We start from the raw sequence: 22036 nt of genomic DNA on the forward strand, positions 1-22036 counted from the left end.
GTTGGGAGAATTCCATGAGGTAAGTGGGTGAAGCTCTCAGCGCAGTGCCTGTGCCAGCTCCATCCCCTCAGGCTAAGGCTGGGTTCTGAGAATCTCAGGTCTGGCTGGTAGGTTTATTGGGCATGTTGCAAGCTGGCAGACAGTGCTGGTTTGACCCAGCTTTCCTTTAGGGTTGCTTCTGGGTCTTTCCACAGACAGGCCCATGCTGCTCAGGGCTTTGGTGGGCATCTGCCACACTAAAAGGAAAACAAGTCATTTCATGCATAGAAGCCAAGGATCATGGGTGGGGCTTGTTTGGATACAGTATGTTTATAGTATGTGCATGTGTGTGGGGGCCAAACTGATATATGTAAACAGTATACTTTCATTTAAAAACAAAGTATCATTAGAGAGAATATACTTATTAGAAAAGAATTAGAAAATTCCAAAAAGTGAAAACTAAAACATAAAGCATTTCCACTGTTATGAGTACTATTCTGGAACCAGATTTGTGTCCTGGGCCTGTAGTCCTATAGCCTTGAACAATTTAACCTCTCTGTGCCTCAACTTCCTTATCAGAAAAAGGGTATCATAATAGTACCTGCTTCATAGAATTGTTGTGAGAATTAAGCATATTAATAAATGCAAATTTCTTCTTGAGTGGTGCCTGGCACAGAGTAAACGCTTAATAAATGCTAGCCATCAGCACCGTTGTCATTGCTCTTCTTATTATAATTATCAATAGTCAATTGAATGAATATTCCATGGTACACTTACATGGTCCCCTACTAGTGGATGTTTGAGTTGCTTCCCATTTTCTCTTTATTGTAAGCAATGCAGCAGTGAGCATCTTTTTGCATGGAGCTTTATCTGAATTTCACGTTATTTCATTAGAACAGTCACAAAAGTCAGGGTTACAGGGTCAAAGTATGAATGTTTTTGGAGGTTTTGAAATATCTCCTTAAATTTTGGGGGCTGCCTTAGGAGGTACTGTTCTCTGCTTCTTCAGGGGCCCCTTTCTGGTAGCCATGGGCCGCTCCTGGCACCCAGAAGAGTTCAACTGTGCCTACTGCAAGACCTCCCTGGCAGATGTATGCTTTGTGGAGGAGCAGAACAATGTTTACTGTGAGCGGTGTTATGAGCAGTTTTTCGCCCCAGTCTGTGCCAAGTGCAACACCAAAATCATGGGGGTAAGTGGGCAACGTTCCTCTCCTTTGACCGTTAGCTTTTTTTTTTTTTTTTTTTCTTTTTCTTTTTTTAGGGCTGCACCCACAGCATATGGAGGTTCCCAGGCTAGGAGATGAATCGGAGCTATAGCTGCTGGCCTACACCCCAGCCATAGCAATGCAGGATCCAAGCCTCATCTGCAGCCTACACCATAGCTGACAGCAATGCTGGATCCCCAATCCACTAGGCAAGGCCAGGGATCAAACCGGCATCCTCGTGGAAACTAGTTGGATTTGTTTCCGCTGTGCCACAATGGGAATTCCCTGATCCTTATCTTTTTTCCAGCCAATCTCTCCTCCTCCTTGAGGTTGTGGGTCCCCTTTGGAAGCCAAGAAGTTGCTTTGCTAGCAGAGCAAGAACAACTCCATTTCTATCCTGGAAGGAAGTTAGTTTGCCACCAATGATCTAGGGAACAAATGAACTGAGTGAGAGATGATTACATCCTGGGACCACAGAGTTTAAAGTGGTGGTGGAGCTTCTGCAAAGCCAGACCTCACCATGCACCCTCCTGTGGCCCTGAACCACATGTGGCTTTGACCTTCAATGCCCATTTGGTAAAGTGGCAGTAACAAGCAGTACCTCCCTCCCAGATTTGATGGGAGGTTAAGCATCATAGCTTATGTGAGTACACACAGAAGCTGGCACCCAGCAAGCACTGGATAAGTCCCTCCTCTGCCACCTGTAGCCTTTCTTGGCATGTCCAAGGCCCACTTCCTGGGCCTTCCTGCCCTGCTCTAGGAGAGATGCTCTGGCAGTGGCCAGGGCCTGGTAGGGAAGTCAGGCCTGCTTCCTTCTCCCCATTGGACCTTTCTGTCCTAAGCTGAGGCTCTTTTCCCCAGGAAGTGATGCACGCCTTGAGACAGACGTGGCACACCACCTGCTTTGTCTGTGCAGCCTGCAAGAAGCCCTTCGGGAATAGCCTCTTCCACATGGAAGATGGGGAGCCCTACTGTGAGAAAGGTAGGATCTCTGTGCTGTGGGGAGGCCCCACTGTCTGGGAGAAAGGGGTAGGCATTCTCATTCACATACATTCAATCTTTGCTGTCTTCCCTGCCCCAAATATATGGACCACAAGTTGGCATCTTGTGACTGCTTGGGAAACCTTTCAGATGATTTTGATTTGGAGACCATAAGGTCTGGTCTGAAAAAGCTTTGGCTCTGACCTTTGTGAAAAAGCTTTGGCTCTGTTCCAGGCACCACCTTAAGCTGGTTTTGTAACCCCGGGTGAGCTCCTAAACGTCTCTGTGCCTCATTTTCCCCATCTGTATTAAAAGGGGGAGTCAAAACCTGCCTCCCAGAGTTGAGGTGAGGATTCAACCAGAGAAAGTGTGGAACTCATCAAGTACGGGCAAGTCCCCTCCCAGCTCCTGTGATGTTTACCAGACTTTGATGTCCCTTCAGAGTCCTGCCATCTCCTTGTCTGAATTCCCCTAAACTCAGTTCCCCCCAAAATGCTTTATGTTATCTTAAAACTTGGAGTCAATTATGGTGAATTCTGAAGACAAAGCACTCTGAGCTGGGCATCCTGGCTAACTAGTCTTTCATTCCCTCACACACTCATTTATTCATAGCTTCCCTCTTTCAGATAAGGATTTGAGGCAGGTTCCAACAAAGGTAACATAAACATGAAAGTTAAGACAATAGAACCAGCAAATCAGCACTAAGTAGAAGAGGGAGAAGCAAACATGGTGATTATGAAGAATAACAGAGCTGCAGTGATCGGGTAGCAAATTTGAGGGTGAAAAGAGAAACACAGTAAGTTAGTTTACTTTAAAACCAGAAAGGAGAAAACATTCCAGTTCCTCAAGGGGAAAAGCAAAACAAAACAAAACTTTTTTTCCTCTGATAATACATTATAAAAGAAACTTCTTGGGTTCCTAGGTACTGGTGAATTTTCTTTTCTAGCTCTGAAGTTCATTGAATGACTTTAAATAAGCCATTCAGTTGTTCTGGCCTCAGTTTCCAAATCTGTAAAAGGGAGAAGATAACACCTGCCTTTTCCCGTTTTATAAGCAAATGCTAATGACTCATAATTAATAAAAGTGCTGTGGTACCAACACAAATTGCTATTATTTGTCAATCAAATGCATTATAACTTTCATAAGTTGTGATAAGCCATAATTTGTGTCTGAGGCTTGTGATAGATTTCCACTATTACCACTGCTCCTCTCCATGGAAACCCCCCAAAAAAGATTTTCAAAAGTGATGTTTTGAGTAAGAAGACCCAGGAAGAGGATAGTCTAGTGTTAGGAGAAGACAATGGGGAAGCATATTTAGCCTCATCCCTAGGCACTGTGACAGACCCCACTTCCAGACTGTGTGACCATGGTTAAGACGCTTGTCCTTTCTGAGTCGCTTCTTCCTCACCTCTCAGAAGCTCTTGTGAGGATTAATTGAGATAATGCATGCAGAGCTCTTGAGAGAACAGCTGCCCACAGTGAGTGGGCAATATGTGTTGTCCCCACATTGGCTCCAGGAGACCCCCAGCTCTCTGAGGAGCACAGTTTGAAACCACTTCCTTAAGCAATGGAAGTCATTGAGGTGTTTTAAGTAAGGAAATAACACAGTCTAATTTTTATTTTAGAAAAAGCATTAGAAACAATTTACCAATTGTTGAATTGCTAAAGAATGATCTTCTTTTTTCGGGGCAGGGGGCACACTTGTAGGATACGGAAGTTCCCAGGCCAGGGGTTGAATTGGAGCTGCAGCTGCTGGCCTACACCACAGCCACAGTGAACCCAGATCTGAGCCACGTCTGAGACCTACACCACAGCTCATGGCAACACCGTATACTTAACCCACTGAGCGAGGCCAGGGATCGAACCCACATCCTCATGGATACAAGTTGGATTCATTTCCACTGCACCACAGTGGGAAACTCCTATGTTTATTTTTTGAGGAAATTCCATGAACCTCCATGTTGCACCATTTTACAATCTCAACAGGGTAGAAGTATTCCAATTTCTCTACATCTCTGCCCACTCTTGTTACTTGTTATTTTCTGTTTTGTTTTGTTGTTGTTTTGTTTTATTTTGACAGCAGCCATCCTGGTGAGTGAGAGGTATATCTCATTGTGGAACCTTGTCACAATTTTTATCAACAACTTAGAAGACACAGAATGATAGGATCTAGACTCAAAAAGATTTCATTTGGCTGCAATGATGAGCTAACATTTTAATATATAATATCTTGTCTGCAAGTAAGAGAGCTTCTCAAAGACAGGTGTGAACCTGAGCAGCACACACCCAGGCAGGGCATCACAATCATCCAGGGAACTTTAAAAATATAGAGAAGATAAATTCCCAGACCTCCAGAAGCAAGATTTCATGGGTGCCCCACCCCCACCCAGTGATTCTGATATTCAGTTAGGTTTGGGAATCACCAAGTGTGGTCCCAAGACCAGCAGCATCAGCGTCACCTGGGAACTTGTTAGAAATGCAAGATCTTTTTAGGCCACGCCCCAGATCTGCTGAATAAGAAACTCTGAGGGTTGGGGCCTAGCCATCCATATTTTTTTAATGAACACTTCAGATCATTCTAAAGTTTGAGAATCACTGTTCTAGTAAAGCACTAAACTCTTTTTCAACATAGAGCATCTGTGATTTGATGAGTGAAAATCCTTTTACAATAGCAATAAAATCCACTAAATACAGGGTATGAATTCAACTTGGGGCATAAGAGTTAGTCAAATAAGGAGTTCCCGTCATGGCAAAGCAGAAACAAATCCAACTAGGAACCATGAGGTTTCGGGTTCGATCCCTGGCCTCACTCAGTGGGTTAAGGATCCAGCGTTGTCATGAGCTGGGATGTGGGTAGCAGACGTGGCTCGGATCGGGCTTTGCTGTGGCTATTGTGTGGGCCATCAGCTATTGTGTGGGCCATCAGCTACAGCTCAGATTTGACCCTAGCCTGGGAACCTCCATGTGTCATGGGTGTGGGCCTCAAAAGACAAAAAAAAAAAAAAAAAAAAGAGTCAAAGGAAATTACAAAGATCTAATAGGAGAAATAAAAGAAGAAATACATAAATGAGAAACTAGATTATTTTCCTGATGGGAAAGGCCCATGCACAAACTTTATTCAATTATATTCTCCTTTTGTGGAATAGAGGTGGAAAAATGCCACCTTTTTAATTTTAATGTATTAGGGTCAGACCTGTGGTACCAAATTCTAAAACAAAGTGGCAGTTCTCCAGATAGTACAAAATCAAGTTTAAAACAAAAAATATTTAATCAATAGACAGGACTAGACATTCCAGAAATAAATTCAAGCCATTATAAGAGCTTAATCTCTTAAAAAAACACATAGGATGCACAACAGGAGAAGGAATCACTAATACGGTTTTTTGGAACATATCTTTGTTTGACCATTCATTATTCATCCATCAAATGTGTGCTAGTTCCTGTGAAGGATGCTGAGCATAGATGAGAGGGTATGTGTTCTGAAAAACCTCAAGCAGACCCATCAACATCTGATATGCTGGCACGTAAATGGACAGCTAAGAGACAATGGACGGATGAATGGATGGATGGATGATGGATGAGAGGGGAGAGAGAGAAGCCCAGGAGAAGCTCTCAGGAAGGCTGTCTCATCTCTCTTGAGTGGAGTGGGAATGAGATCTTCCATGAAGGAAGGCAGTCCAAAGGATTGCAGAGGTTCAGGCAGACAGAATGGGGAGGATTTTTCAAGCCTAGGACCTGGTTCATACAGAGGCCTGAAGACAGAGAGAATCCAGGGCATCTAGAGACCAGCTGGGCATGTGGTGCAGAGCTTGCCCTCAGGTGGAGATGGGTTAGCCCACAGCCCTGCTTCTCACCCCATACTCCTAAGTTCCTACAGAGCACAGAATGAACCATAGACTTGCCATAACTTTCTGACGGAAGCAGAGTGATGTTTTCCTAGCTCTGCTGAGGTGATAGATTTCTGCCTACTGAAGAAATTAAGTCTTCTTTCAGAAGCAGGATTGGACTGTGGTATATATATAAGAACATTTGTATGACAAAGTGTAATTAAACCCCCAAGGGGAAACCATACATTGGAAAAAAATATGCAAGAGATAAAACTTATCAAGGCTCCATGCATGGCAAATAGATACCTGGAGACAGCGTAAAATCAGGGAGAGTGGATGAACTTTAAGTCCATCCAGCTCTTTACTGCTTGTTTGATGGAACCTCTACAGCCAGATTCATTATCTTTGTTTTTTTTTTTTGTCTTTTTGCCTTTTCTAGGGCCGCTTCCGTGGCATATGGAGATTCCCAGGCTAGGGGTCTAATCGGAGCCGTAGCCACCAGCCTACACCAGAGCCACAGCAACGAGGGAACCGAGCCATGTCTTCGACCTACACCACAGCTCATGGCAACTCTGGATCCTTAACCCACTGAGCAAGGCCAGGGATCGAACGCGCAAGCTCGTGGTTCCTAGTCAGATTCGTTAACCACTGTGCCATGACGGGAACTCCCAGATTCGTTATCTTTAAGCTGAGAATAACACTTAATTGCAGAGCTGCCGTGAAGATTAAAAGAAACAGGAGTTCCCGTCGTGGCTCAGTGGTTAACGAATCCGACAAGGAACCATGGGGTTTGATCCCTGGCCTTGCTCAGTGGGTTGAGGATCCGGCGTTGCTGTGAGCTGTAGTGTGGGTCGCAGACGCGGCTCAGATCCTGTGTTGCTGTGGCTCTGGCATAGGCCAGTGGCTACAGCTCCGATTCGACCCCTAGCCTGGGAACCTCCATATGCCACGGGAGCGGCCCAAGAAATGGCAAGAAGACAAAAAGACCAAAAAAAAAAAAAAAAAAAAGAAAAGAAAAAGAAAAGAAAAGAAAAGATTAAAAGAAACATAGAAAAGGACTCATATGGATTTGCACATAGTAGGTGCTCAAATCATGTTCCCTTCCCTCCTTTCATTTTTATGACCTTCAAAATGAGCCAACGTTTTTGAGTTATTTGTGCCAAGTACTTCACATTCATTATTATCTGTATAACAACCCCATGAGTTAGGTAGTATAGTTATTCCCAGTATACAGATGAGAAAGTTGAGGCACTGAGAAGTTAGGTGACTTGTTCCATATTTGAACAGTTACGGAATGGAGATGGGATTTGAGCCCAAGTCTTTCTTTCTTCAGAACCCCAAGTTTGTAATCCCCACTGCACGCTGCCTCTCAGCAGGTGGTCTAAGACAGTGACTAGGCAAACTGTCCACAAGGAGAATTGAGCAGAAACATCACTGTAAGAAAAACCCAACTGTGGTGGAGGCTGTGGAGAGACAAGTACACTTCTAGGGGAATAAAGGCTTTGTAAAAGGCATCAACCTTTTCTAGAAGAATCTGGAAGTGTTACAGTGAGGGCAATAGAGATACTGCCTGTGACCTAGCCAGGACAATTGTGGCTGAGAAGCAGGAGACCTGGCCCATGTGTCCCAGCTGTGTGACTCTGGCTAGGCCCTTTACCCCTTCCAGCCTCAGTTTCCTCATCCACAAAGTAAAACAAAACAAAACAGAAAAACAATAGTAGTTCAGTCTCCGAGGGATTATGTAAAGTTCATTCACTGCTTTATCGATTCATTGATTCACTTATTCATTCAATACATATGTGTTGGGAACCAACTTGTGAGTAGACACTCTGCTGAGAGTACCAAGAAAACTAATATATAGACCTTGATTTTGAGATACTAGTAAATAATACCACTGATGTGAGTATGCTTGGTAAACTATAAAGCATTATCTAAACAATGTTTGTTATTATTATCTCCTTGGCTGGGGGAGGGGTCATGTCCCAATAAAATAGCTCAAATATTGCTTCTAGTAGTGAGGCTGACAGAATGCCCAGTGACAGAAGAATGGCCAGGCAAAAAGCATTCTATAACTCTAAAATGTTAGGGGCTCTCACTCTTCCAAAATAAGCATAGTTGCTGGGAAATAGGAATTTTTTTTTTCTTTCGGGGGATTGGTCTGTTTGGGCCATAGAGGTGACAGAAGCAGAAGAGAAAATCACCCTGCATAAAGTTAATGACAGTTCCAGAAAGTATAAATCAAACCAGCACACGGTGATGACTAAATCTGAATCTGCACCACTGCAAATTATTGGAAAAGGAAAAAGCCAGTCATGTACCTGAGTATCCTGTCTGCAAGATGAAAAGTAACCAGTTAGGTTTTATCCACTGCCTCCAGCCCAGTGGTTTGGGGAGTTGTTCTCACCTTGGGTCAATATGTCTGAGTTGTTCCTCATAGCCTGCCTGGATGCTGGTCCTAACTCTGCCTTTCATTTCAGACTATGTCAACCTGTTCAGCACCAAGTGTCATGGCTGTGATTTCCCCGTGGAGGCTGGTGACAAATTTATCGAAGCCCTGGGGCATACCTGGCACGACACCTGCTTCATCTGCGCAGTATGTTTTTAGCCTGGGGTCCTGACTTTCTCAGAGAGGGCAGGAGGGACCAAGTGAGGTCAGACAACCCACCCACGACATCCCTTTCCACTCTGGCATTCTAATATCCTGACCACTTTTTAAAATGGGCAAATACTATGGTGCCTTGATATGGCACATTTGAGCAAAGTTTTATTACTAATAATGATTTATAAACCAGTGTGGCTTTGTTATTCTCCACTTCATTAAAGAAAACAGAGTATCCTAGGATCTGGCAAACAAGCAGTTTGCCTCATCAGAACTGATCTCAATAGATGCAAGGAGCGAGGAGCTCCTGCTGTGGCACAGTGGGTTAAAAACCTGACCTCAGTGGCTCAGGTCGCTGCTGGAGGTGCAGATTTGATCCCTTGCCTAGTGCAGTGGGTTAAAGGATCCAGCATTGTAGGTCGAGACTGTGGCTGAGATTCAATCCTTGACCTGAGCACTTTAATATGTCTTGGGTGGGGCCATAAAAACAAATAAAAATAAAATGGAGAGTTCCCGTCGTGGCTCAGTGATTAATGAATCTGACTAGGAACCATGAGGTTGCAGGTTCGATTCCTGGCCTCGCTCAGTGGATTAAGGATCTGGCATTGCTGTGAGCTGTGGTATAGGTCAAAGACATGGCTTGGATCCTGCGTTGCTTTGGCTTTGGTGTAGGCCAGCAGCTGCAGCTCTGATTCGACCCCTAGCCTGGGAACCTCCATATGCCATGGGTGCGGCCCTAAAAAGACAAAAAATTTAAAAATAATAAAACAAAATGGAAAGTGTTTTAAAAAAAACAAATGGGGAGTTCCTGTTGTGGCTCAGCGATAATGAACCTGACTAGTATCCATGAGGATGTGGGTTTGATCCCTGGCCCTGCTCAGTGGGTTAAGGATCTGGTGTTGCCGTGAGCTGTGGCAAAGGCCTGCATCTGCAACTCCGACTAGACCCTTATCCTGGGGACTTCCGTATGCCATGGGTGTGGCTATAAAAATAAATAAATAAATAAATAGGAGGAGCAAATGATATTTTAATTTAAATAGGGGCGGGTGGCTTCCTATGGTTATAGGTTAAGATGATCTGAAAAAGAATAGATATATGTATAACTAAATCATTTTACTGTGTATCTGAAATTAATACAACATTGTAAATCAACTATATTTCAATTTAAAAAATATAATGAAGTGACTCAAGGGTTTTCCCCCAAATTTTCACCTTGAACACTCAATTGGAGCTTATTGACTAATCCTATGAAAAGCTGAGATAAGGTTTCTTTGATAGAACTTTTAGAAAGCAGGACTGAGTATCATTTCATTTTCCTAAATAGTCCTGTTCTTGATATGTAGTTGCCAGGAGGTAGCACCTAGATTAAGTATTAACTATGTGCAGTTTATTTCTGCTGAACAGCCAGGTCATTTTTATCGTGAGATTGGCATTTTCCTTCCCAAGGGCTTTAGGTTGGGGAGGGGACACTGCAGTGAGGCTGCTGACATTTAGACTCTGCATTACAGTTGAAAAATAGTCATCCCTGATAAAGCCCTGTAATGCAAGTCTGTAATTAACTAAACTTTATTTGGGAAAGTCAGTGTGCTACTACTGGCATTTTTTTTTTTTTTTATCAGAGCTGCTCACGGTCAATTTTGGGAATGTGTGAGAGATCTGTGTCATTGAAAACTGAATAATTTTTATAGACTTATGATATAGGACAACCCTAGTCATAAAGTTTACTGCAGTTCACTTCAGCTCTTACACTTCACTTCCACATCCCCTCCTGTTTGTGGAAGTATTGTCTTCACTCTGTATATTAGTTTGCTAGGGCTGGTGTAACAAAGTACTGCAAATGAATGGCTTAAACTATAGAAGTTATTCTTACACAGTCTGAGGGCTAGAAGTCCAAATTCAAGGCACCAGCAGGGCCATACTCTCTCCTAGCTCCTGGTGGTTGCCAGCAGCACTTGGTGTTTCTTGAATTATAGCTGCATAACTCCAATCTCTGCTTCCATCGTCATGTGGCTGTCTTAACTCTGTGTGTCTGTGTCCTCACGTGGCATGTAAAATGAAGGCTGAGAAGGGCGGTGTGGGTCAGGATGAGTGTTTAGCTCCTGTCTGGCTTTGGCACTTGAGTTCTAATGGAAAGGATATGAATCCTACCTTACTTGGGGAAAGATGACTTGCTGACCCTTCTTTTCCTCTAAGTCTAGTTGTTTTCCTCTAAGTCTAGTTGGGGTGTAACTTTTTCAGGTAGTCCTAGGGCAGCAGCAGCTGGCTGATTTCATTGCCTTCCAATCTGTGGTCAGCACTGTCTATGGCCTCTACTCTTTCCCAGCCTGGCCCTACTGCCACTTGACCTTGCAACCTAGGGGTTAGACCATCTCTGCTGCTCCCCTGTGCTGGGTAGGCTGGAGGCCTCTTCTACCATGAAGCTGCCTTGCATCCTATCTGCAGTCTCCTGGCCCAAGACAGTGAGCACAACCTCTCAATGACTGTTCCTGCCCTCTGTCTCATCTTACCAACAAACCACCTCTATAGCTCTGTCCTTGCTCACTCCTTGGTCTTCACCCTTTCCAGCTTGACTCATCCCAAAGTTCTCACAACCAGCACAGTCCCAGACCAGGCAGGATCTCCTGGCCAGAGCCCCAGATGCCAACCAGCAGCTCCTTGCCAAGGCTCTCCAGAGCTGCCTTTCTATCTTTCCGGAAACCCACCCTCACCAGTTGGATCTTGGGTGCTACCTTCTTAGACTTGTCTCCAAGTTGTTACCACAGTGAGGCCACCACAGGAGCCTGGTTACACTCAGTATCACCACATCCAGCTAGGATGTTTTCAGATACTTTTTTAGGTCATTGGCTTCCAGAGCCCATTGGCAGCCCTGTCAGTCTCAAGTATCACATCCTCAACTGGGCCATCAGGGCCTTACACATGGGACCACCATGATGCCACTTTCTCTCCAACTCTCTCAGAGTGGGCACATGCTCACTGACCCAAGCTCATCTCATGAGGGTGATTTTTCCATCCTCTTGCTTACCTGTACATGGGAGCTCCACCTGCACTTATTCTCATGTCAGTGTCCTGGATGTGGTCCCCAGTGCTGCTCCCCATTAGGGATCCTTAGTGCCCTTTCTGAGGCTGGGGTCCATTCCAGCCTATGTGACTCTTCAGCTGACTCTGGCAGTTGGCAGATTGCCCACCCAGGGCCAGACTACATACTGGGAGTCCAACAAAGTTAGTGAACAACCTCAATACAAGTCCATAAGCCCAGAACAATTTCGAGTCAACATAGCCCCTCTCTGCTGTGGGGTATGGGAAAAATGAGTTTAGAACTGGAGTCTTAGAGTTCCTGTCGTGGCGCAGTGTTTAACGAATCCGGCTAGGAACCGTGGGGTTGCAGGTTCAATTCCTGGCCTTGCTCAGTGGGTTAATTATCCGGCGTTGCCATGAGCTGTGCTGTATGTCACAGACTCGGCTTGGATCCCATGTTGCTGTGGCTCTGGCGTAGGCCGGCAGCTACAGCAACGATTAGACCCCTAGCCTGGGAACCTCCATATGCCTCGGATGCGGCCCTAGAGAAGCAAAAAGATAAAAAAAAAAAAAAAAAAAAAAAAGGAACTAGAGTCTTGTAGCCCCAAACATGGATTCCCAGCTCTACAACCTATTGGGTCTGTGACCTGAGCAAGACACTGGGGATCTCTGAGCTTCAGCCTTTCAGTTGTGAAATGGGGTAAAGTCATACCTATCCCATAAAGCTCTTATGAGATTTAAATGACATTGTGTATACAGAGGGTCTGGCATTTTACTTGACCCACATAAGCCTCAACAAATATTACTGATCTCCTATCTTTCTGTGATGTCACCATCTTCAAAATGTACTCATATGTTGTCATCATAGGCATATATGATTTTGCCTCTGTTTTTAAAATGTAGTTATTTCCCTACGAAGGCTTTGCCATATTTGATTTATTTTTTCCTGGTGGCACTTCATTGGAAAAATGTACCATAAAAATTAACTTAATCATATCCCCATTGAGAGAAATATTAGTGGTTTTTCAGTTTGTGGTTGAGCATCTGTTGCTTTCTTATTCTGTGCAGTAGTTTCTGCAAGATGAAATTCTCCAGAGTGGTGTTACTGGGGTACAGGGCAGGCACATCTTCATGGCTTCTCTTCAGTGTTGCCACATTCCCTGCAGAAGGCTGGGCTGATTCACGTGTCCCTAGCAGTGACAAGGAGGCCTAATCCCCTTTGGGCATTGCTGACTTTTGACTGATTATTTTTTTTCACTTTTGGGCTATAGTCATGTAAACTTGAAGGTGACAAGGCATTTTTGTTTTGTTTTATTTATTTTGTTTTATTTTTTGCTTTTTTAGGGCTGCACCCATGGCTTATGGAGGTTCCCAGGCTAGGGATTAAATCAGAGCTGCAGCTGCTGACCTACACCACAGCTCACAGCAATGCCAGATCCTTAACCCACTGAGCAAGGCCAGGGTTTGAACTCTCAACCTCATAGTTCTTAGATTCGTTTCCACCGCACCACAATGGGAACTCCCATTTTTATGTTATTTTTATTATTTTTTTATTTTATTGTTTTTGTTTTATTTTGCTCAATTAACAGATCCTAGTGGTATCTCATGAAGTTTTGAATGTATTTTTCCTTTAATTATCAGTGAGGATAATTTTTTTTCTGATGTTTTTGTTAGTTTGCTAACGGTATTTCTTTAGTGAATTTAGTGAATTATCTCTGTAGATTTTAACTTACGAATTTGTATTGGTTCCCTATAAATTTTGGATAGCTTCCATTGATTACCATATATATGTTCTGCATTCCATTAATTTAATTTGTTTATTCCATATTCCATATTCTAAGTTTCATATAGTTCAACCCATCCACTTGGGGTTGTTAAGCATGTGCATTGGGGAGAAAGAGGTTGTTGCCTTTTCTCCCATCTGCCTGGGACAATGCTTTGTCTTCAAGGAATAGCTGAAATCTTTTGCTCATGTCCACCTGCCTCTTGGGCTGCAAGGCCTGTCTCATGCCTGTCTGTTCTCTGTCCCAGGTCTGCCATGTGAATCTGGAGGGGCAGCCATTCTACTCTAAGAAGGACAAACCCCTGTGCAAGAAGCATGCACACGCCATCAACGTGTAGGGAGCCCAGGGCATCTGATGCGAACGGGCAGGAAGCTGCTGCTGCTGGCAACCAAGGATTCAAGGAGGCTGATGTTTCTTTTTTGGGGGGAAAGGAGAAGACCAGAAGTGACTGAGCCCTTTGAAGTATAACTTTAGTCCTTTCTTCTGCACACAGATCGTGTATTTGCATAGTTCAGCCTAGAAGCCAAATGAAGATTCCTGAACCAAGCTAGTCATTAATCCAAGACTGGAATTGTACTTCGAACATTGAGGACAGAATTCCAAGAACTCAAACGTGAAAAAAAAACCTAACTTTCCCAAAGCAATACACTTCCCTGAGCTCACCAGAGCAGTGACAGAGCTCAGAGCAGTTTTGGAGAATCGGAAGCGTTCTCCAGAGTTGTGTAGAGCGCCTCTGGCAAACAAAATGAAGTGCCAAACAGTCCTCACTGCAGGGTATTTTTAGAGCCCTAGCTGAGAGCTTGTTAGCTAAGACCAATTGGGCTTTCTTCACCAAAAAAGGAAGTGTTATTCCGTGACTCGCGTCATGGAGCTACCTCTGCACATCAGACTTCAGACCTTGCCGGGGTTTGGACATTCTCAAGGGAGCCCAGACATCGGAGAGATGGCTTCTGGGAGCTGCTGGGCAATAGACAGGGCAAGGACAGGGCTGGCACCACAAACAGCTGAGGAAAGGAGGGCTCTTCGGCTGCCCTCTTTCAGTCTGAAACATCCAGTGTCCCTAGAAGGCTTAGCTTCTTTTTGAATTGTGGTGGGAAAGTGGAATTGGGTTTTTCCAGTTTTGCTTTGCTGTGTGTGAGAGATTTTAAAATGACTTTGGGCTGTGTTTGGCATGAATGTCTTGTCTTGTGCATGTGTTTCACTCCCAATCCTGTGATGGCTCACTGATAGAGTCTTCCTCAGCATCCCTTCCCTCAACAGGCTTAGTGACCTGCGGAAGAGAGAAAGACAGTGTCTGAAACAGGATGGCAGAATAGGCTGAGGACATGCCCACACTCTGGGTGGGGAAGAGGAGCCTTTCTTTCTGCCAGCTTCAGTAATAACGCAGAAGCTGGCAGGAGCTCCCACATCAGAGCAGTACCAACCTTTTTGTCCTTTAAACACGGCATATTGATTATATATAGTTGTGTTGCCTGCTGGAAGGGAGAGATGGCCTGTTGGATACATATGTGCCATTTTGGCCAGTATTTTTAAAAAGTAGGAGCTAAGTTGATCTAGCAATTATTTAAGTACTTATTGAAATAGACTTGGGTCTTCAAACTTCTTTAAAATATTAGTGATAGTTTGAGTTAAGCATTTTAAAGTTGTTTGGTGATAAAGAGAGAAGCTTAGTGTCTGAGGTTGGAAATGGTATAGTCTTCCGCTTTTACGAAGCGCTGTTGTGATGCTCACAGCACACGGCACTGAGGCAGGAGGTTTGAGTGGATATTTCTCACTGGAGCACAATACTTAGGTGCTCTTCCAACTCACTGCTACTCTCTCTCACTCTTGTTTTGGATTTTCTCTTTGCACGTTTGAAATGTTTTATGAGGATGCATCAGAACACTTTTTCTTCTGAGAACTAAGGCTTCCAGAGGACTGACTTTCTACCTGAGGGAGAAGGAAGCAGCTAGATATGTCTCTAGCAGGAGGCGTATGTTTTGTCTTGTTTTGTTTTTTTACAAGGAAGGGTGAAGCCACCAACATCCCCCGGGGAGCACTAGGAAGGACATAAATGTGTTCCTATCACAGGGCCCTACTTGACCTTTGGTGCCGTGAGAAAGTGAATATAAAGCACCAGGCAGAGTGAAATCCGCCAGGAGTGCCTAGAGATTTTTCAGAAGCTGCCAACAAGCATTCTGTTATTTTTGGAAAGTTCAAATATACAGGGACAAGGAGGTTGCTGACTGTACAGAAAGGCTCTAGGCAGATTTTCTCTTTAAAAAGAAAAAAGAAAAAACTATTAAATTATCAGGGACCGGTCTCAAAGAAAGGGAAAAAATTTCCCTAGAGTTAAGTTTCCAAAAGTATCATTTTAAAAGGTTACACACACACACACAGACACACACACACATAACTTTATCATAGTTGTTTATTGAATCATTTTTTTTTACCTCTCAGAGCTAGTATAGATTCTGAGGGACTCTTATATTTACCACAACACAAAACAAACAATAACAACACCACCAAAAACCATTTTAAAGGTAGCAGGAAAAGCAGATAGTTTGGGTTAAGGTTGTATCTATTTCAGGTTAATATTATGGGTGTCCTACAACACCGAACACAGTTTTTAATAGTTCATGGTGGGGAGTACACTATGGATCTACAGTTCTTGTCTCCTCATTGTTGACATTTATTTAACATTTATAAACATTAACTTTTTGCAACTGAGTGACTTAATGTCTGCAGTGTTTGTGTTAGGAATCTAGCTTTTATAATGTTAACTTTTCAACCCAGGTATTCTTGCTTTGGGATTTTTTTTTTTAATTTTAACATTTTTGAAGTATGTTAGAGGTGTGCACAAAAATGCTTTGCATGTTTTTTGGCCTGTGTGAATTTGTTTTAGCAAAATAAAACCCCAAAACGGATGTGCAAATACAGATTTTTCTGTGTAAAGTTTTTTCATGTGACATCAAAAGTGGGTTATTTCTCTATGGCTATAGATAAAAGTTTGAGACAAAACAAAATGCCCTGAGGAGAAGAATATATAACTCACTTACTCTTTTGGCTATGTGGCCCAACAGCTGTTTTTCTACCTTGTTTAAACAGACAAGGATATGTGAATAATACAGATATTTTGCATACAAAGTGAATTTACCAGGTAAATAATAACCTGAAGACCAGACTTACTTAGCCTTTTCTTTTTGGAAAGATTTATTTAGTTAGTTACTTGGTGATTAAATATTTCAGATTTATTTATTTTTATTCTGTTTTCAATAACATCATTTCAAGAAAGATTGCTGTATTTTCTTCCATACATTTTGTCTTGAAATAAGCTCAGAGTAAAATCCTTTCATGGAATTTTTTTAAAATAATGAAGACCCCCTTTGAGGGTAATGTGTTTATTAACACAACCAGTTCATTCTTTTTCAGGGTATTTTGTTTCTAGGCATTACTTTAAAAGAAAGTGACTTTTTTCATAATTTATTTGATGTTTAGTACCTGAATCAGATTTTCAAAGAACTGTGCAATTACAAGTAGAAATAAAATCTTATTATTTTGGTGCTTTTTTTTTTTTTTTTTTTTAAGGGCCGCAGGTTTAGCATATGGAAGTTCCTAGGCCAGGAGTCTAATCAGAGCTCTAGCTACAAGCCTAAACCACAGTCACAGCAATGCCAGATGCAAGCTGTGTGTGACCTATACTGCAACTTGTGGCAATGCCAATCCTTAACAGATTGAGTGGGTCGAGGGATCGAACCCCTATTCTCATGATTACTAGTTGCATTCGTTACCTCTGAGCCACAATGGGAACTCTTATTTTGGTACTTTTTAAAGCTATACCAACTTTTCAAATAGGTGATGGAGAGAAGAAGGCTTATAGTCATAGAACCTAAGGTTGGGGAGTTCCTGTTGTGGTCCAGCAGTAATAAACCCAACTGGTATCTGTGAGGATGAAGATTTGATCCCTGGTCCTGCTAAGTGGGTTAAGAATCCAGCATTGCCATGAGCTGTGGTGTAGGTCACAGATATGGCTCAGATCTGGCATTCCTGTGGCTGTGACATAGGCCAGCAACTGTGGCTCCAATTAGACTCCTAGCCTGGAACTTACATATACCACAGGTGGCAGCCATTAAAAAACAAAACAAAACAGAACAAAAAAACAAACTTACAGTTGGAAAGAATCTAAGTGATACACCTGGGCATTTTCTACATGTAAGAACTGAGGCCCAGAAAGGGGAAGTGGCTTCCCAGCATACACAACCAGCTAGGGAGGCAGCCAGGTGCCATGAAATAAACATGGACTTTGACATCATAATACCAGTGTTTAGATCAAGACTGATCTAGTACCACCTGGGTAATATCAGGAGCGTCTTTCTAAGCCTGCCTTTCTACCTGAAATTGAAAGTTATAACACCTGCATTTTGTTTTGAGAGCCAAATTTATTAACTTCTGGAAGAAAATTGCAGTGTAAATGTTAGTTATTTTTATCACCAATAGAGTAAGGTCAGAACACAAGGCTCTTACTCCTACTTCATTTTCTTAACTCCTACAACTTTTCCATCCAGAAAAAATTACATTGAGAAAACCATCAGCAGGAATATATATTACACAAATACCCAAGAAATATAAACTACCTGAATCAGAATTTGGTATAACTACCTGGTACCAAAATTTCTGCCCTCTTCACTGAGGACTTGTGCGCAGAATAAGTTGAAAAATTGTTTTTCAACACTTTACAAAGCCAGCATTACCTGATACAAGAATACCACAGAAAAAGCAAACGAGGAGTTCCTGTCGTGGCGCAGTGGTTAACGAATCCGACTAGGAACCATGAGGTTGCGGGTTTGATCCCTGCCCTTGCTCAGTGGGTTAACGATCTGGCGTTGCCGTGAGCTGTGGTGTAGGTTGCAGATGTGGCTCGGATCCCGAGTTGCTGTGGCTCTGGCATAGGCCGGTGGCTACAGCTCCGATTTGACCCCTAGCCTGGGAACCTCCATATGCCGTGGGAGCGGCCCAAGAAATGGCAAAAAGACACACACACACACAAAAAAAAAAAAAGAAGAAAAAGCAAATGATAGGCCAATATCCTTGATGAACATAGATGCAAAAATCTTCAGCAAAATATTAGCGAACTAAGTTCAACAACACATTGAAAGAATCATATACCACAATCAAGTGGGATTTATTCCAGGGATGTAAGGATGATTCAACATCTACAAATCAATCAACATGATACATCCATTAACAAAATGAAAGACTGGAGTTCCCGCGTGGTGTAGTGAGTTAAGGATCCAGTGTTATTGCAGCTGTGGCAAAAGTCACAGCTTTGGCTCAGATTCGATCCCTGGCCTGGGAATTTCCATATGCCGCAGGTGTAGCTGAAAAAGAAACAAAACGAAATGAAAGCTAAAAAGTCATCTCAATAGATGGAGAAAAAGCATTTGACAAAATTCAACATCTATTTATGATAAAAATTCTCAGAAAAGTGAATGTAGAGGGAATGTGCTTCAACATAATAAAGGCCATATATTACAAACCCACAGCTAGAGACCCACTCTCGTCATTTTATTCAACATAATATTGGAAGTCCTAGCCACAGCAATCAGACAAGAAAAAAGAAAAGGAATCCAACTTAGAAAGGAAAAGTAAAACCATCCGTGTTTGCAGATGAAAAGATACTACACATGGAAAATCCTAAAAACACCACCAAACAACTACTAGAGCTCATCAATGAGTTTAATAAAGTTGCAAGATACAAAATTAATATACAAAAATTTGTTTCATTTCTATACATTAACAGGGAACTATTAGAAAGAGAAGTCAAGAAAACAATCCCAATTATCATCACACTGAAAAGAATAAAATACCTAGGACTAAATCTGACAGAGGAGGTAAAAGACTTGTACTTGGAAAACCAATGACACTGATGAAAGAAACTGAAGATGCAAATAAACAGAAATGTCATATTCATGGATTGGAATAATTAAATTGCTAAAATGTCCATACTCTCCAAGGAAATCTACAGATTTAATGCAATCTTTATCAAAATTTCAATGACATATTTCACAGAACCAGAAAAAATAATTCTCAAATTTGTATGGAGGAGTTTCCTTGTGGCTCAGTGAGTTAAGGTCTGGTGGTGTCACTGCAGCAGCTCAAGTCATTGCTTCATGCAGGTTTGATTCCTGGTCCAGGAACTTCCTTATGCTGGGGGTGTGGCCAAAAAGGGGGCAAAAAAGACTTTATTTTTAGAGCAGTTTTAGGTTTCCAGCAAAATTGAGCAGAAGGTGTACAGATATCCCACACAATGCCTTTCCATCACTCACATACATTGCCTCCCCATTATCAACATCCCCCACCAAAGTGGTACATTTGCTATAATCAGCAAACCTACACTGACGCATCCTTATCGGCCAAAGTCAATACTTTTTTTTTGTCTTTTTGTCTTTTGTTGTTGTTGTTGTTGTTGCTATTTCTTGGGCCGCTCCCGCAGCATATGGAGGTTCCCAGGCTAGGGGTCAAATCGGAGCTGTAGCCACTGGCCTACGCCAGAGCCACAGCAACGCGGGATCCGAGCCACATCTGCAACCTACACCACAGCTCACGGCAACGCTGGATCGTTAACCCACTGAGCAAGGCCAGGGACCGAACCCTCAACCTCATGGTTCCTAGTCGGATTCGTTAACCACTGCGCCACGACGGGAACTCCCAAAGTCAATACTTTATATTAGGGTTCACTCTTGGTGTTGCACATTCCGTGGGTTTGAACAATGTGTTATCCACCATTATATCATACAAATTTCCCTAAGAATTCGCCATGCTCCACTTACTCATCCCTTCCTCTCCCTTCACCCAGACAAGCACTAATCTTTTTGCTGTCTCCATAGTTTCGCCTTTTCCAAAATGTCATATAGTTGGAATCATACAGTATATATAGCCTTTTCTGATTGGCCTCTTTGACTTAGCAATATACATTTCCTTTTCCTCCATGCCCCTTATCATGGCTTGATAGCTCATTTCTTTTTAGCACTGTATAATATTCCAGAAGTGTAACTTTTCATTCCACACTCACTAAGTAGTTAGGTTCTGTTGTAGTGATGGAGAATGACAGTACAGACAAGGTTCCTGCTTTCATAAAGCTTCCCCTCTAAAGAGAAGCGACAAAGGAGTTCCCGTTGTGGCGCAGTGGTTAACGAATCCGACTAGGAACCATGAGGTTGAGGGTTCGGTCCCTGCCCTCGCTCAGTGGGTTAACGATCCGGCGTTGCCGTGAGCTGTGGTGTAGGTTGCAGACGCGGCTTGGATCCCGAGTTGCTGTGGCTCTGGCGTAGGCCGGTGGCTACAGCTCCGATTTGACCCCTGGCCTGGGAACCTCCATATGCCGCGGGAGCGGCCCAAGAAATAGCAACAACAACAACAACAAAAAGACAAAAGACAAAAAAAAAGAGAGAAGTGACAAAAAATAAACAAGTAATACATAATCAATATAATTTGTGCTAGTGCTATGGGAAAATAAAAGACAGAGCTATGTGTTGGGGGCTGGGGTAAGCTACTTTTGGTGGGTGGTCAGTGAAGACCTTGCTGAGGAGGTAACATCAGGGCTGAGGTCTGAATGATAGGAAGAAAGCAACCACACCAAGAGTTGGGGTAGAGGGGAAAATAAATGTGGAGGCTTTAAGGGAATGTTTCTGCCATAATGAAGGCACAGGTCTTGAGAGCTGAGGTAAGGAGATGGCAGCAGGGGAGGAAGCAAAGGGCACAGAGGGCCTTCTAGGCCGCCCTGCCAGGTTGCCTGCCAGTTGCAAAGAGATGAAATAAATATTAGACTATAAGTAAAGGACCTCACTTTTTTTTTGGTCTTTTTAGGGCCACACCTGCAGCATATGGAAGTTCCCAGGCTAGGGATCGAATTGGAGCTACATCTGTCGGCCTATACCACAGCAACGCCGGATCTGAGCCATGTCTGTGACCTATACCACAGCTCATGGCAACACCAGATCCTTAACCCACTGAGCAAGGCCTGGGATCGTACCCGAAACCTCATGGTTCCTAGTCGGATTCATTGACCACTGCGCCACGACGGGAACTCCAGGATTTCAGTTTTGACAGAAGAATAAATTTTTTCTTATAAGACTTTTCACTTGAAAAAATGTCAAAGCTGTTCAGCAAACAGCTCTGGATGAATATGGCGAAGGGCTGTATGCAGATGTCCGAAGTCTGGGAAACATTAGTTCTGTGTGGATGTGGTACAGTATTGTTTCCTGAAATCACATTGTGTTTTACTTAATTGGAGTCACACTATACATACTGTTCTGAGATTTGCTTTCTTTTTAAAACAACGTTTTGTTTCTTTTCATTTCTTTTTGCAGCCACACCTGCAGCATATGGAAGTCTAGGGGTCGAATCAGAGCTGCATCTACAACCTATACCGCAGCAACACTGGATCCTTAACCCACTGAGGGCTCGAACCCACATGCTCATGGTTACTATGCCAGCTTCTTAACCCACTGAGCCACAATGAAAACTCCAAAACAATGGTTTTTGTTAATTAGTTAATTAGGGCACACCAGCGGCATGCAGAAGTTCCTAGGCCAGGGATCTAACCCATGCCACAGCAGTGACAATGCTGGATCCTTAATTGACTGAGCCACCAGGGAACTCCTAAAC

At 43.0% G+C, this 22036-nt stretch overlaps 1 protein-coding gene across 5 annotated transcripts in view; it reads left to right on the forward strand.

The window, feature by feature from the left end:
• Positions 1 to 16310, forward strand: part of LDB3 (LIM domain binding 3) — a 60661-nt gene extending 44351 nt beyond the window's left edge. For all 5 annotated transcript variants that reach the window (XM_047759980.1, XM_047759979.1, XM_047759987.1 and 2 more), the window contains 4 exons: positions 989 to 1169; positions 2046 to 2166; positions 8470 to 8585; positions 13638 to 16310. In XM_047759980.1, the coding sequence (XP_047615936.1) occupies positions 989 to 1169; positions 2046 to 2166; positions 8470 to 8585; positions 13638 to 13727 (508 nt within the window). In that variant the 3' untranslated portion in view covers positions 13728 to 16310. The remainder of the gene's footprint in view (positions 1 to 988; positions 1170 to 2045; positions 2167 to 8469; positions 8586 to 13637) is intronic.
• Positions 16311 to 22036: the final 5726 nt, after the last annotated feature.

This window comes from Phacochoerus africanus, chromosome 15 (genome assembly GCF_016906955.1).
Source record: "Phacochoerus africanus isolate WHEZ1 chromosome 15, ROS_Pafr_v1, whole genome shotgun sequence".
NCBI classification, from domain to species: Eukaryota; Metazoa; Chordata; class Mammalia; order Artiodactyla; family Suidae; genus Phacochoerus; species Phacochoerus africanus.